The sequence below is a fragment of the Oncorhynchus kisutch genome, linkage group LG27, assembly GCF_002021735.2.
Source record: "Oncorhynchus kisutch isolate 150728-3 linkage group LG27, Okis_V2, whole genome shotgun sequence".
In the NCBI taxonomy this organism is placed as follows: domain Eukaryota; kingdom Metazoa; phylum Chordata; class Actinopteri; order Salmoniformes; family Salmonidae; genus Oncorhynchus; species Oncorhynchus kisutch.
In genome coordinates this window covers 8,115,972-8,130,532 of record NC_034200.2, presented here as the reverse complement: position 1 = coordinate 8,130,532, position 14,561 = coordinate 8,115,972, and the positions used below count along the sequence as shown (strand labels likewise).

Genomic DNA, 14,561 nt, shown 5'->3' with positions numbered 1-14,561 from the left:
TAGGAGAATGAGAAGTCCCACAATCAGAACAGGAAGACAAAGGATGGCACAACAGACACTAGCAAAGGTAACCCTCTTGACTCCTTTAAAAGTCTCCTACGCACTTAATCTGTGCTGCTCATGCATGTCTGCTCACCCCCTCTGTCCTCCACTATTTCTCCTTTAGCAGACGGCCTGGCGTACTCTGCCCTGCTAAAGAACGAGCTGCTGGGGGCAGGCATAGAGAAGGTCCAGGACCCCCAGTCAGAGGATCGCCGCCTCCAGCCCTCAACCCCTGCCAAGAGGAGCCTCTTTAGTGTCCGTAGTAGGCCCTTATACATTCTGGGGCAATGGCGTCTTTTTCCAAACTACCAGGACTAGTGTGCTGTATGCTGGAGTTAGCCACTTTTAATATTTGTTAGTCGTACTACAACATGTTAACTTTTTGATTCTCAATATGCCACTTGTGTGGGTTTACAGTATTCTGTCTGTGCCAAACGGTCTCTCCCTGAGGATGGCAACACAGTCTCTCCATACTCCCTGTCTCCTGTTAGCAGCAACAGGTAACCACCACCTTCACTTTCCCATACATTTTATATTATAGGGCCAACAGTGATGTTTTATTTCTCCTCTCCCTCTCATTCCATTCTAATGATATTACTTTTGGTGAAGAAGAGTCTTCTGTTTCACATTGAAAGAGCAATCCAGCCCTCCTTGTCTCCCTCCTAGTCAGAAGCTGTTACGGTCGCCTAGGAAACCCACACGTAAGATCTCTAAGATCCCCTTCAAGGTGCTGGATGCTCCGGAGCTGCAGGATGACTTCTACCTCAACCTGGTGGACTGGTCCTCCCTCAATGTCCTCAGTGTCGGCCTGGGAACCTGTGTCTACCTGTGGAGTGCCTGCACCAGCCAGGTGTGTGTGTGTGTGTGATTGTGTGTTAAAGGGTAACTCTCAACCCAAATTTCAGCCTTTGCCCAACCCCTTCAAAAAAAAAAAATGCATTCAGGTGAGAAGATGTGGGTGTGGGGAATTGCTCATGAATATTAATCTGATGAAAGGAATGCGCATCGCAAGTAAATAGGGCTTTGGACAGTTGGCTCACAGTGGTAAGGTGGCGAATTCCTGACATCTATGGGGTGCAAAAATAATCTTTGAGATGTAAACTCCCATTTATTGCATATTGTGCTGGGAAGAAAATGAAAATGAGGGGCTCAATTCAATCCATCCCGTATTGCATTATTACGCAGTTGCTCTTTTTCCAATGGCCAACAGAAGCTGTTTTTCAGTTTCTCAGTCCCAGCTTTGATGCACCTGTACTGACCTCGCCTTCTGGATGATAGCAGGTTGAACAGGTAGTGGCTCGGGTGGTGGTTGTCCTTGATTATATTTTTTGCCGTCCTGTGATATCGGGTGCTGTAGGTGTCCTGGAGGGCAGGTAGTTTGCCCACAGTGATGCGTTGGGCAGACCGCACGCTCTGGAGAGCCCTGCTGTGCAGTTTCCAGACCAGGCGGTGATGCAGCCCGACAGGATGCTCTCAATTGTGCATCTGTAAAAGTTTGTCAGGGTTTTCGGTGCCAAGTCAAATTTCTTCAGCCTCCTGAGGTTGAAGAGGCTCTGTTTTGCCTACACCACACTGTCTGTGTGGGTGGACCATTTCATTTTGTCAGTGATGTGTACGCTGAGGAACTTGAAGCTTTCCACCTTCTCCACTGCGGTCCTGTCAATGTGGATAGGGGGATGCTCCCTTTGTTATTTCCTGAAGTCCGCGATCAACTCCTTTGTCATGTTGACGTTGGGTGAGAGGTTATTTTCCTTGTACCACACTCGCAGGGCCCTCACCTCCTCCCTGTAGGCTGTCTCGTCATCGTTGGTAATCAGGCCTACTACGGCTGTCGTCTGCAAACTTTATGATTTGAGTTGGAGGCGTGCATGGCAACGCAGTCATGGGTTGCCTGAGCATGCATCCTTGTGGGGCCCCCTTGTGTTGAGTATCAGCAAAGTGGTGTTTTTTCCTACCTTCACCACCTGGGAGCAACCCGTCAGGAAGTCCAGGACCCAGTTGCACAGGGCGGGTTTCAGACCCAGGGCCTCAAGCTTAATGATGAGCTTGGAGGGTACTATGGTGTTGAATGTTGAGCTATAGTCAATTAACAGCATTCTTACATAGGTGTACCTCTTGTCCAGATGGCATAGGGCAATGTGCGATTGCATCGTCTGTGGATCTAATGGGGCGGTAAACAAATTGAAATGGGTCAAGGGTGTCAGGTAAGGTGGAGGTAATATGATTCTTGGCTAGTCTCTCAAAGCACATCATGATGACAGGAGTGCTACGAGGCAATAGTTATTTTAGTTCAGATTAGAGATGTACCCATATGAAAACATAATCAACCTATTTCTTTCACTTACTTGTAGGGATGCACGATATATCGGTGAGCATTTCGGAATCGGCCGATATTAGCTAAAAATCCCAACATCGGCCTGATGTCTAGTTTAACGCCGACGCCAAATCCAATGTCAAAGCTGACGTGCATACCTATATAACGTAAGTAGATGACGTAATGACTCCACGAAAAATACAGCGCTACACAGAACAAAAGCAGAGAAATTCTCAACGGACACTTCCAACAACTAAACAAGTTCAAGTCGAGCTGTCCTTTGAAGGAGTAAGAACATTTCAGCGAGACAACTCAAAGGCGAACTTCATTTTAACGCCAAGATAATGGAATTCATTGCCCTTGACAATCAACCGTCCTCTGTTGTGGATGATGTTGGCTTTCTCTGATTGTTCGAGCCCTGGTACACACTATTTTTCAGATGTTGCCCTACCAGAGTTACACAGTATTGTTGAAATTCACATCCATGAGCATCACTGCTGTTAGCTTCACATCTGACATTTGGACCAGCGATGTCAGCCCCATGAGCATGGAGTCTGACAGCACCGTTGGTAAACGAGGATTTCATACTGACCTTTCTAGGGAGTTTTTCCTAGCCAACGTGCTTCAACACCTGCATTGCTGCTGTTTGGGGTTTTAGACTGGGTTTCTGTACAGCACTTTGAGATATCAGCTGATGTACGAAGGGCTATATAAATACATATGATTTGAAAGCCGTATTTATTGCATGCTCAAGAATGTGCTGGTTCTCATACCGCTGCTGCCATTTCAATGGCATTTGAGAACATGTTTGAAACTTGGAAACATGAACACACTCCTAGCTCCATTTGAACAACGGACTAAAGAAATAAGATCAATTGCGCCTGCAGCAGACGTGATACCCTCTGTCATGTCATTGAAACGCCTGCTCAACAAAACTGCCGAACACAGACTGTGGGGTTAACTTACAAAAGTACTTGAGGCTGTGAACAAGCGATTTGGTGGCATTCTCTGAGTCTCTTTACTGTGTTGCCACCATGCTAGATGATAGGTACAAGGACCGCTACTTCAATGCAGACATGAAACAGGTTTTACGTGAAATGTTAGACACAGCTGGACAAGATGGAAACGCTCACAGTGACAGTGCGTACTGTGGAAGAGAGGCCACGGACAGACAGAGCTGAAACTGCAGTGCTTGACATGTATGATGAAATCCTGGCTAGATTTACTATTAAAAGACCATAATGTGTCACTTTTGCAACAAACTGTCAAAATAAAGACCAGAATTGACATGTTTCACTATAACTAAGCCGGAACATCTGGTTTTCAGCAACAATAAAAATAAATCATGAAAGTTACTCTTTGATACACTGAAATCAGTGACCACCTTCTCACCGGCCTACTATTTGATGTTTCCATTTATCTCAAAGGCCTTTTGTAAGCTCTTTCATGTGATATGAGTTGGTAATTGACAATATATCAATTATGTCTTTTGGTCTCCAGGTGACGCGTCTGTGTGACCTGTCAGTGGAGGGGGACTCTGTCACGTCAGTGGGCTGGTCAGAGAGGGTGTGTCTGTCTACTTTGCCTCCGATATGTTCTCATGTATACCCCTTATCAGAGCCATGTACTGTATTTATAGAGTTGGGACATTGAGACTTTGCATTATGATGCATTTTCAGTGCATTCAGAAAGTATTCAGACCTTTTTATTATGTTACAGCCATATTCAAAAATTGATTAAATAGTTTTTTCCCTCATCAATCTACACATAATACCCCTTAATGACAGGTTTTTATATATGTTTGCAAATCAGTAAAAAAATAATAATTTAAGTATCACATTTTGCATAAGTATTCACACCCTTTACTCAGCACTTTGTTGAAGTGCCTTTGGCAGCGATTACAGACTCAATTCTTCTTTGGTATGACGCTACAAGCTTGGCACACTTCTATTAGGGGAGTTTCTCCCATTCTTCTCTGCAGATCCTCTCAAGCTCTGTCAGGTTGGATGAGTAGCGTTGCGGCACAGCTATTTCAGGTCTCTCTAGAGATGTTAGATCGGGTTCAAGTCTGGGCTGTGGCTGGGTCACTCAAGGACATTCAGAGACTTGTCCCGAAGCCAGTCCTGCAGTGTCTTGGCTGTGTGCTTAGGGTCATTGTCCTGTTGGAAGGTGAACCTTCGCCCCAGGCTGAGGTCCTAAGCACCCATGATCAGGTTTTCATCAAGGATCTCTCTGTACTTTGCTCTGTTCATCTTTGCCTTGATCCTGACTAGTCTCCCAGTCCCTGCCACTGTAAAATATCCCCACAGCATGACGCTGCAACCACCCGTAGGCATGGTGCCAGGTTTCTTCCAGATGTGACACTTGCCATTCAGACCAGATAATCTTGTTTCTCATGGTCTGATAGTCTTTAGGTGCCTTTTGGCAACTCCAAGTGACCTGCCATGTGCCTTTTACTGAGGAGTGGCTTCCGTCTGGACACTACCATAAAGGCCTGCTTGATGGAGTGCTGCAGAGATGGTTGTCCTTCTGGAATGTTCTCCCATCTCCACAGAGGAACTCTGGAGCTCCGTCAGAGTGGCCATCGGGTTCTTGGTCACCTACCTGACCAAGTCTCTTCTCCCCCGATTTTCTCAGTTTGACCCGGCGGCCAGCTCTAGGAAGAGTCTTGGTGTTCCAAACTTCTTCCATTTAAGAATGATGGAGGCCACTGTGTTCATGGGGGCCTTCAATACGCCATAAATTTGTTGTGTGTGCCTCGACACAATCCTGTCTCGGAGCTCTACGGACAATTCCTTCAACCTCATGGCTAGGTTTTTGCTCTGACATGCACTGTCAACTGTGGGACTCCAGTCAAGTTGTAGAAACATCTCAAGGATAATTAATGCAAACAGGATGCACCTGAGATCAATTTCGAGTCTCATAGCAAAGGGTCTGAATACTTGTGTTGATAAGGTATTTGTTTTATTTTTAATACATTTGCAAAAATGTCTAAACCTGTTTTCATTTTTTCCTTATGGGATATTGTGTGTAGATTGAGGAAACAGTTGTTTTAATCCATTTTAGAATAAGGCTGTAACGTAACAGAAAAAGTAAAGGGATCTCAATACTTTCCGAATGCACTGTACAGGACACTACAACATTCTATGGCAGCCATTGTTTGCACCCTATTACCATTACATGAGTAATATCTAAACAATGCTATATAACTGAATGAAATCAATTCTGAAAGTTGGCTAAATATATGGCTCTGCCCCTTAGTCGACCCTATATCCCGTTGTAGTCATGTGTTTCTAGAGATTTCAGGGGGTGTGGTGGATTTGCCCTGATACCATGTCTGGTTATTGTATTTGTGTGTGTGTGGTTTCAGGGGAACCTGGTAGCAGTGGGGACTCATAAGGGCTATGTACAGATCTGGGATGCGGCAGCAGGGAAGAAGCTGTCTGTACTGGAGGGACACACAGCCAGAGTGGGTGAGTGGGTGTAGACTGATGCTGCCCGTCTTAGAGAGAACAGGACAGCTTCTCCTTAGAGAGAGGAGCAGTAGTGATGCACCATAGAAATGGATTGATACAGAATACAATATCTATTAATTATATTGCTATGGCTTCATGTAAATATTTAACGTTTAGTCAAAACAACTATGAAAATTGAGTGCATTTCAACTGTTTTGTATGATTTGAATATCATTTATTTGCAAACTTTCACTCTAGGTGCGTTGGCGTGGAATGCCGACCAGTTATCGTCGGGCAGTCGTGATAGGGTGATCCTGCAGAGGGATATCCGAGCCCCACCCCTCCAGTCAGAACGCCGTCTCCAGGGACACAGACAGGAAGTCTGCGGCCTCAAATGGAGCACAGACCATCAGCTGTTGGCCTCGGGGGGAAACGACAACAAGGTACATGTACAGACAAGGCACCAGTCAATGCCATTTGAAATCAGGAAGTACATTGAAATTCTGATTCTCCAATGTTTTTCAATTAGGAAAATTTAGAATTTGGTTTATATTCTAAATTGACTATAATTTTAAATGGAGTTGACCTCAGCCCTGCACAGCACAGACCACCAACTACTGGTATCGGTGTAATTACAAGACACACACAGAAACACAAACCTGCAGTCTGACCTATCCCATCTCACAATAGTTAAACCCTCTCTTGATTAACTACACGACTGCTTTTATCCTTATCCTATAGCATTATTTTCCTAAACTAACAATCCTTCCCCCTCCCCATAGCTACTGGTATGGAACCACTCCAGTGTTCTCCCGGTGCAGCAGTACACAGAGCACCTGGCTGCGGTGAAGGCCATTGCTTGGTCCCCCCATCAGCACGGCCTGCTGGCATCTGGAGGGGGCACAGCCGACCGCTGTATCCGCTTCTGGAACACCTTAACGGGCCAGCCCCTGCAGTGCACCGACACCGGATCCCAGGTGTGCAACCTGGCCTGGTCCAAACACACCAATGAACTGGTACGTAGCTAGTGGGTGCTTTTTGAGTTCATTCTTTGGGAAACCTGAACAACAATGACTATGAAATGGGGCCTCCCGGGTTGCTCAGTGGCCTAGGGCACTGCAGCGCTAGCTGTGCCACCAGAGACTCTGGGTTCGCACCCAGGCTCTGTCGCAGCCAGCCATGACCGGGAGGTCTGTGGGGCGACGCACAATTGGCCTAGCGTCGTCCGGGTTAGGGAGGGTTTGGCCGGTAGGTATATCCTTGTCTCATCGCACAAAAGCAACTCCTGTGGTGGGCCGGGCGCAGTGCACAACTAAGGTCGCCAGGTGCACAGTGGTGCAGCTGGCTTCCGGGTTCGATGCGCGCTGTGTTAAGAAGCAGTGCGGCTTGGTTGGGTTGTGTTTCGGAGGACACATGACTTTCGACCTTCGTCTCTCCCGAGCCCGTACGGGAGTTAGTTCCACGAAATTGGGGAGAAAAAGGGGGTAAAATTCAACAAAAAAAAAATATATATATATAATATATATATATATATATATATTAAAAAAGTTAACATTTCATAGTCATTTTTTTTGTTTGTTTTTTTGTTGAATTTTACCCCCCTTTTCTCCCCAATTTCATGGAACTATCTTGTCTCATCGCTACAACTCCCGTACGGGCTCGGGAGAGACGAAGGTCAAAAGTCATGCGTCCTCCGAAACACAACCCAACCAAGCCGCACTGCTTCTGAACACAGCGCGCATCCAACCCGGAAGCCAGCCGCACCAATGTGTCGGAGGAAACACCGTGCACCTGGCGACCTTAGTTAGCGTGCACTGCGCCCGGCCCGCCACAGGAGTCGCTGGTGTGCGATGAGACAAGGATATCCCTACCGGCCAAACACTAACCCGGACGACGCTAGGCCAATGTGCGTCGCCCCACGGACTTCCCAGTTGAAAGTCACTTCAATAAGGCCATTTTACTGCCATTGGTTTGTCTATGGACATTGCATGGCTGTGTGCTCGATTTTATAAACCTGTCAGCAACTGGTGTGGCAGAAATGGCTGAATCAACTCATTTGAAGGTGTGTCCACATACTTTTGTATATATAGTATACAGTGCACAGTTTTATACAGTTTTGGAAAGCATTCAGGCCCATTGCCTTTTTCCACATTTTATGTTACAGCCTTATTCTAAATTGTATTATTTCTCTCATCAATCTACACACAATACCCCATAATGACAAAGCGAAAACTGTTTTTTCGAAAATTTTCCAACTCTATTAAAGATGTAAAACAGAAAGGCACAATTTCTGCAGCAATTGAAGGTCCCCAAGAACACAGTGGCCTCCAGCATTCTTAAATGGAAGAAGTTTGGAACCATCAAGACACTTCCTAGAGCTGGCCAGCTGGCCAAACTGAGCAATCTGGGGATGGTTGTCCTTCTGGAAGGTTCTCCCATCTCTGCAGCACTCCAACAATCAGGCCTTTATGGTAGAATGACCAGATGGAAGCCACTCCTCAGTAAAAGGCACATGACAGCCCGCTTGGAGTTTGCCAAAAAGGCACCTAAAGGACTCTCCGATCTACACTCGCTACACTCGCATTAACATCTGCTAACCATGTGTATGTGACAAATAAAATTTGATTTGATCTTGAGAAACAAGATTTTCTGGTCTGATGAAACCAAGATTGAACTCTTTGGCCTGAATATCAAGCGTCACGTCTGGAAAACACTGTAGGGATGCTGCCAGGTTAAGCATGGTGGCAGCATCCTGCTGTGGAGATGTTATTAAGCGGCAGGGACTGGGAGAATAGAGAGAGATCCTTGATGAAAACCTGCTCCATTGCACACCGGACCTCAGGCTGGGGATAAGGTTCACCTTCAAACAGGACAACGACCCTAAGCACACAACCAAGACAATGCAGGAGTGGCTTAGGGACAAGTCTCTGAATGTCCTAGACTGGCCCAGCCAGAGCCTGGACTTGAACCCAATCGAACATCTCTGGAGAGACCTGAAAATAGCTGTGCAGCAACACTCCCCTTTCCATCCCGAAAAAAGCTTGAGAGGATCTGCAGGGAAGAATAGGAGAAACTCCCCGAATACAGGTGTGCCAAGCTTGTTGCGTCATACCCAAGAAGACTCGAGGATGTAATTGCTGCCAAAGGTGCTTCAACAAAGTAGTGTGTAAAGGGTCTGAATACTTATGTAAATGTGATATTTCAGTTTTTTTATATATATATATATATATATATATATTAGCAAAAGTTTCTAAACCCGTTTTTGCTTTGTCATGGTGTATTGTGTGTATATTGAAGGACACACACATTTTGATTAATTTTAGAATAAGGCTGTAACCCATATACAGTGCCTTGGGAAAGTATTCAGATCCGTTGACTTTTTCCACATTTTGTGGAAGTATTTTAGTACCTAAACTACTTCCATAGGTATTAAATGTGTCAAACAGTTTCCTGATCTTTGTTATATATCTTAGATATCGGGCAGACATTTTTTTATTTGTTATTCAATGCTAATAGCAGTAAGGCCAAGTTCAATAATTTGTCAAATATTTTTTAAAGCATTTTTGGGGATTCTTAAAGGCTGTTAAAATGTAAAAATCTAATTGCTAGATTATCCTTGGTATGACCATTTTAAAGGGTCTGAGCCCCCCCCCCCCCCCCCCCCCCAATTTTCTCCTAAAATGCCATACCCAACTCAAACTGCCTATAGTTCAGGACCTGAAGCAAGGATATGCATATTCTTGATACCATTTCAATTGAAACACTTTGACATTTGTGGAAATGTGAAATGAATGTAGGAGAATAACACATTAGATCTGGTAAAAGATAATACAAACAAAAAACATGCTTTTTCATCAACTTTGAAATGCAAGACCAAGGCTATACTTTCAGATAGGAGTCGGTGTAATTTGGATCCTGTGAAGATCTACATTACTGCACAATATTTTGTGTCAAATCTGCCAGGAGTTTGCCCAAATGTGCCGAATTTATACATTTTCATGTACATAACTATAGAGAACATACAAAAATGCTATGACATTAAAAAACTAAATTAACATAGTCCCAAGAATGTCATACATGATGGATCATTAGCTTATATACTTTTACACATCTAGATGGCTGGGCGGGGTGGGTGTGGAGCCAGAGACAGCAGTGGGGTCAAACTGTAGACCCCAGTTCCTACATTTGAACATAATAATGGATTTTATCAAACACAACTATGCTATATTTTTTTCTCTGGGACCCTCAGGATGACAAATCAGAGCAAGATTACTGAATGGAAGTCATTCTAGTCACATTAGCGCATGTTAGCAACAACCGTCCTGGTTTAGGGAGACCGATCCCGTAGAGGTTAAAACAATTCCATATGTTCGCTTAGTACCCACTCCCCCCAATACACCACAATCCACTAATGCCTATGATTAAGTGTTAAATAACACTATTTTGTTAAAACAAGGTTAGTTTCAACATGAAATTCATTGTGGAAATTTGTTGCAGCTGAAGTCGTGTATAAAACCCACAATTTGACATTTCTTAACTGCCTTTTATTTCCGTAACCTCAAAGTTATTGGAAATGTTAGAAAAATTTTTCCTATGTTTATTTCCCCCAAAAAAGTTCAATGGGATACTTGAAAATAATGTTCTAGGATTTCTTCTTGGAAATGTACTTAACTTTAGGACAGCTAAATGCGTGTCTTGTGACGAATGGATACTGTTGGAACCATTAATTAAAATGTTCTTGCGTCACAGACACAGTTGGCTACCGGACATTTACATTCAGAAAGAAAGATGAAGCTTGTTTAATTAGTTATCTAGCTAGCTAGTAATTAACAATATATTACCATATTATAGAAGTGTTAAAAAGCTAGCGTTAGCTCGTCAAATGGCAAAGAAGAACTTGGCTAACGTTAGCAATGTTGGCTATAATGTCGTTATGCGTTAGCTAACGTAAACTCACTCACTTTTGCACATCGCCTTGGTCCGTACAATTAGCGCACCAAAAACGTAATACTTCCAGATCAACACCATTGTAAAGCACACTTTTTCCCCTTTCAAACGAAATAAATTACATGACCTAAACGCTGCCCATTTCTGCATAATTCAAGCAGGCAATGAGCCCTGTCGGGTCTTTTTAAAAATGGCGGGTGAGGAAGCGAAACTAATGCATGATAGTAAGAAGGAGAGATGATGTGTGGGAAAATAGCTTTTTTTTCACTCGATCTGTCCACCTTATCGCCTCTAAAATGTAAATAAAACACTAAAGAGTTTGTATAATGTGTCATTACATACCTATTTGAAGGTAATTTGAAGTAAACCGTTTTTTTGAGAGTTGTGATCGCAAAATATACCCCCGTCACTGTCCATTTCTTGTTTTTAAACGATGAGAGAAGTGCTAAACCTGGTGGAGAGAGATTGTAAGACAGAAATAGTAGCTTTATGCGTGCCCTTCGTTACGGCATGACACGTCATAATGTAACGGAGGGTCAATTTTTTTCAACTTTTCTCCAATACTGGAGAAATACAATACTGGAGCCATTACCATGTCAATCAACCGTTGAATAGAAACATAGTTCACACCCCAGATTTTGAAGTCAACAACAGTCTCAATTACAGTCCCATTAGTTTTCTTTGTAGCCTCGTTTGAATGTCGCGGTTGCGCACATTTGTACGGAATGGGGTGAGTTTATGATAGCTAACTTACCGGTTGTGCAGTCCCTCTACCACCATCTCTCTTATCATGGACAACACCTTCTCCAGCTGGTCCCCATGAATGGTCTCTCAGCTCCCTTCTTCTTAGCAGCCGACTTGATGTCGGACCACTATTTTATTTTACTTTACGGTGGCATCACTTGCCATACCCCCGACGGCAGAGACCGACTCGCCCACTCTCGCCCATCCTATCTTTTTGGTCTCTGCAGTGACCCCAAGTCTTAAGTCTCCCCAACAGCAACCTCCCCAATAGCAACCTGCTATTTCTTCCACCATCACTTCAAACTCTTGTTTGCTGAACATTTTATTGCGCTTTCCTTGGTTATCCGTTTATGGCTATAATGTGTGAAAAAAATGTTTGTTTTTGTGCATCAAGGGTTAGATGAATATTAACAATTTACCTTACCAAGCCAACAAAAAAAGAATCATTTCGAGACTCAAAGCAAAAAACAAATATCAACACTTTATTATAGTGGGCCAAATCCAATCATCCCGGTCACAGGCTTGTTTATTGGGTTCAAGCACGTCACTAATTTTAATTTTTTTATTTTACCATTATTTAACTAGGCAAGTCAGTTAAGAACAAATTCTTATTTTCAATGATGGCCTAGGAACAGTGGGTTGCCTTGTTCAGGGGCAGAACGACAGACCTTGTCACCTTCCGGTTACTAGTCCAACGCTCTAACCACTAGGCTACCCTGCCGCCCACAAGGTATTTACGAAGTTCCTAAGAATGAACTATCTTAGGAACTTATATTTTTCCTTAAACTTCTTACTTTTCTTTCCTTAATGTTTTGTGAATCCAGACCCAGGTCATTAGGAAATGTGATGGGCTATAACCCGATCTCCAGTAACGAGAACCATGTAGCTATGACTAATTCCTACATGATTTCTTTATTTCAGACCGACCACTTAGAAGTTAAATCATGGGGGAGAAAAATGTTTTACTGAACATAGTCTTTCACAAAATTGGGTGGATTATCCCCTTTAAGCATTTGTAACTATTTTTACTTCCAGGTGAGCACACACGGTTACTCCCAGAACCAGATCTTGGTGTGGAAGTACCCCTCCCTCACACAGGTGGCGAAACTCACAGGCCACTCCTACAGAGTGCTCTACCTGGCCATGTCCCCTGACGGAGAGGCCATTGTGACAGGTGCCGGAGACGAGACCCTACGCTTCTGGAACGTCTTCAGCAAGATGAGGTCCACCAAGGTAACCCCACACCTCATTGACTGGCGACATTGATTTTGTGCTGCCTGTGCCCCACTTAAAGTCTACCTGTTTTTAAATGATTTTGTTACCAATACCAACCCAATAAGCAAAACCAGTGTCTCATTTGGGAAACACTGGTATAGAAGATTCTAGTGTGTTAGAGAACTGACCCCTGCTCTCTTCCTCTGCAGGAGTCCGTATCTGTTCTGAACCTGTTTACCAGGATCCGGTAGCCAGAGGGAAGCTTGTGTCCAACAAGGGAACAAGGGGGTGAACCAGCACAATGGATTTCATTCTAAAAAAACAACTCCCCTTTCTCTGCCCCCCTTATGTCCTCCTCGGCCTCTGGTAGCCTATGGTCCTTTCAAATACCCAAGGCCAGGTCATCAAGCCGATAGATGGGAGTCAATATTCCAGTGGAATAAATCCTATCCTCACAACACCCATCACAACCAGTGTGACATTACAAGGCCACACCCCCATATAGTACCATTGGTGATTTTCCCTGGAAGAGGAGGATTCTGGGCTGTTATCTTCCCCAAGTGATTCTGTTTTGTTTACAGACAGACTGTGCATACCTGCCAAATATGAAGTTTGTCCTTTTTTTAAATGTTTTATTTATTGTTTATCACGTAACGTCGCCAGTGTGCAACAGCAGACTTTGTTCTGTTTCCTGTGTGAGTGAATGTTGAGTGTCGGACTCTTCAGCGAAGAGCCAGAATGTTTTGTTTGTGCCTGCCTTAAAGGGATAGTTTACATCTTAAAATGAAAGTATGTCAAATATTTTTTTGCCTCACCAGGTATGAAAATGTGTGACATGCTTTGACTTCAGGGTGAGCTGTCCTGTACCTATTTGTAAACATTTTTACATGTTGTAGACCATTCTAATTTATTCACACGGTTTAAAAAAAAGACGTTTTAAGTTAATTGTGTGATGCGTGTCAATAATGGTGGCAATCTTACATTTTTTAAATTAGAAAACAAATCTGCAGTTGTCATTTTGAAATTTGAGCAGTGGCCAAATACTACATAGAATCACTTACAGTTTTTCTCTGTAAAATTGTGTTGTTTTGCCAGTTAATTGTCTTTTAAATTTTTTTTAACCAAAGTATCAGTACTCCGTAATCACTTGCATGGATATATGTAGGTTAACCTACATTTAAAGAGACAAATTACCATTTTTGGTGTCTTGAGTTCTAAGAAAATGTCATTGCACTCAGTCTGATAACGAGCAAGTAGTATTTGGGAACATATAGGTAAAAAACTAGGCATAAACTTTGGAATTTATACTTATACAGGATAAAACCTGAAAAATATAAAAAATGTAATTTTTTTCCTGGGTGTAGCAGTAACTGAAATGCGCTTTAAAGAAAAGGGTAAAACATTAATGGTCTCTTAAAAGGCCTTGATGGTTGCATTGTGCTATGTGTGTCTGTCTGCGGTGTAAAGATATTTAATCCAGGGTACTTTTTTTTTTCAGCATTTCTTTGTTTGATTCTTGTAGTGGTACCTTTTTTCATTTTCTCAGTTTGGATGTGGGTTTTGAGTGACCTTGAGTGCTATTTATTTGAGCTGTGTAAAAGTGTCCAGTACACACAGCATGTGTGTATTATTCTGAGAGTTGATTATTATCTGATAGTTGAAAAATGGAATGCTGACCTGTACAGTGTATATACTAGCTCCAGTCCTAGCTAAGCGTTTGTACTTATTATTTTATGCCACAGAAACAAAACAAAGAATGCTGCCAAATTGAAATGCATAAAGAATGTTATGAAGGTCAAAAAATATTTCTGTACTGAGAAAAAAATAAAGTGATCACATCACTA

The 14,561-nt window shown here is 43.1% G+C and overlaps 1 protein-coding gene across 2 annotated transcripts in view; it reads left to right on the top strand.

Moving 5' to 3' along the window:
* Window positions 1-14,561, top strand: part of LOC109901017 (fizzy-related protein homolog) — a 30,625-nt gene extending 16,064 nt beyond the window's left edge. For both annotated transcript variants that reach the window (XM_031806775.1, XM_020496987.2), the window contains exons 4-13: window positions 4-67; window positions 167-297; window positions 460-542; window positions 709-892; window positions 3,857-3,922; window positions 5,727-5,829; window positions 6,070-6,254; window positions 6,594-6,827; window positions 12,538-12,735; window positions 12,927-14,561. In XM_031806775.1, the coding sequence (XP_031662635.1) occupies window positions 4-67; window positions 167-297; window positions 460-542; window positions 709-892; window positions 3,857-3,922; window positions 5,727-5,829; window positions 6,070-6,254; window positions 6,594-6,827; window positions 12,538-12,735; window positions 12,927-12,968 (1,290 nt within the window). In that variant the 3' untranslated portion in view covers window positions 12,969-14,561. The remainder of the gene's footprint in view (window positions 1-3; window positions 68-166; window positions 298-459; window positions 543-708; window positions 893-3,856; window positions 3,923-5,726; window positions 5,830-6,069; window positions 6,255-6,593; window positions 6,828-12,537; window positions 12,736-12,926) is intronic.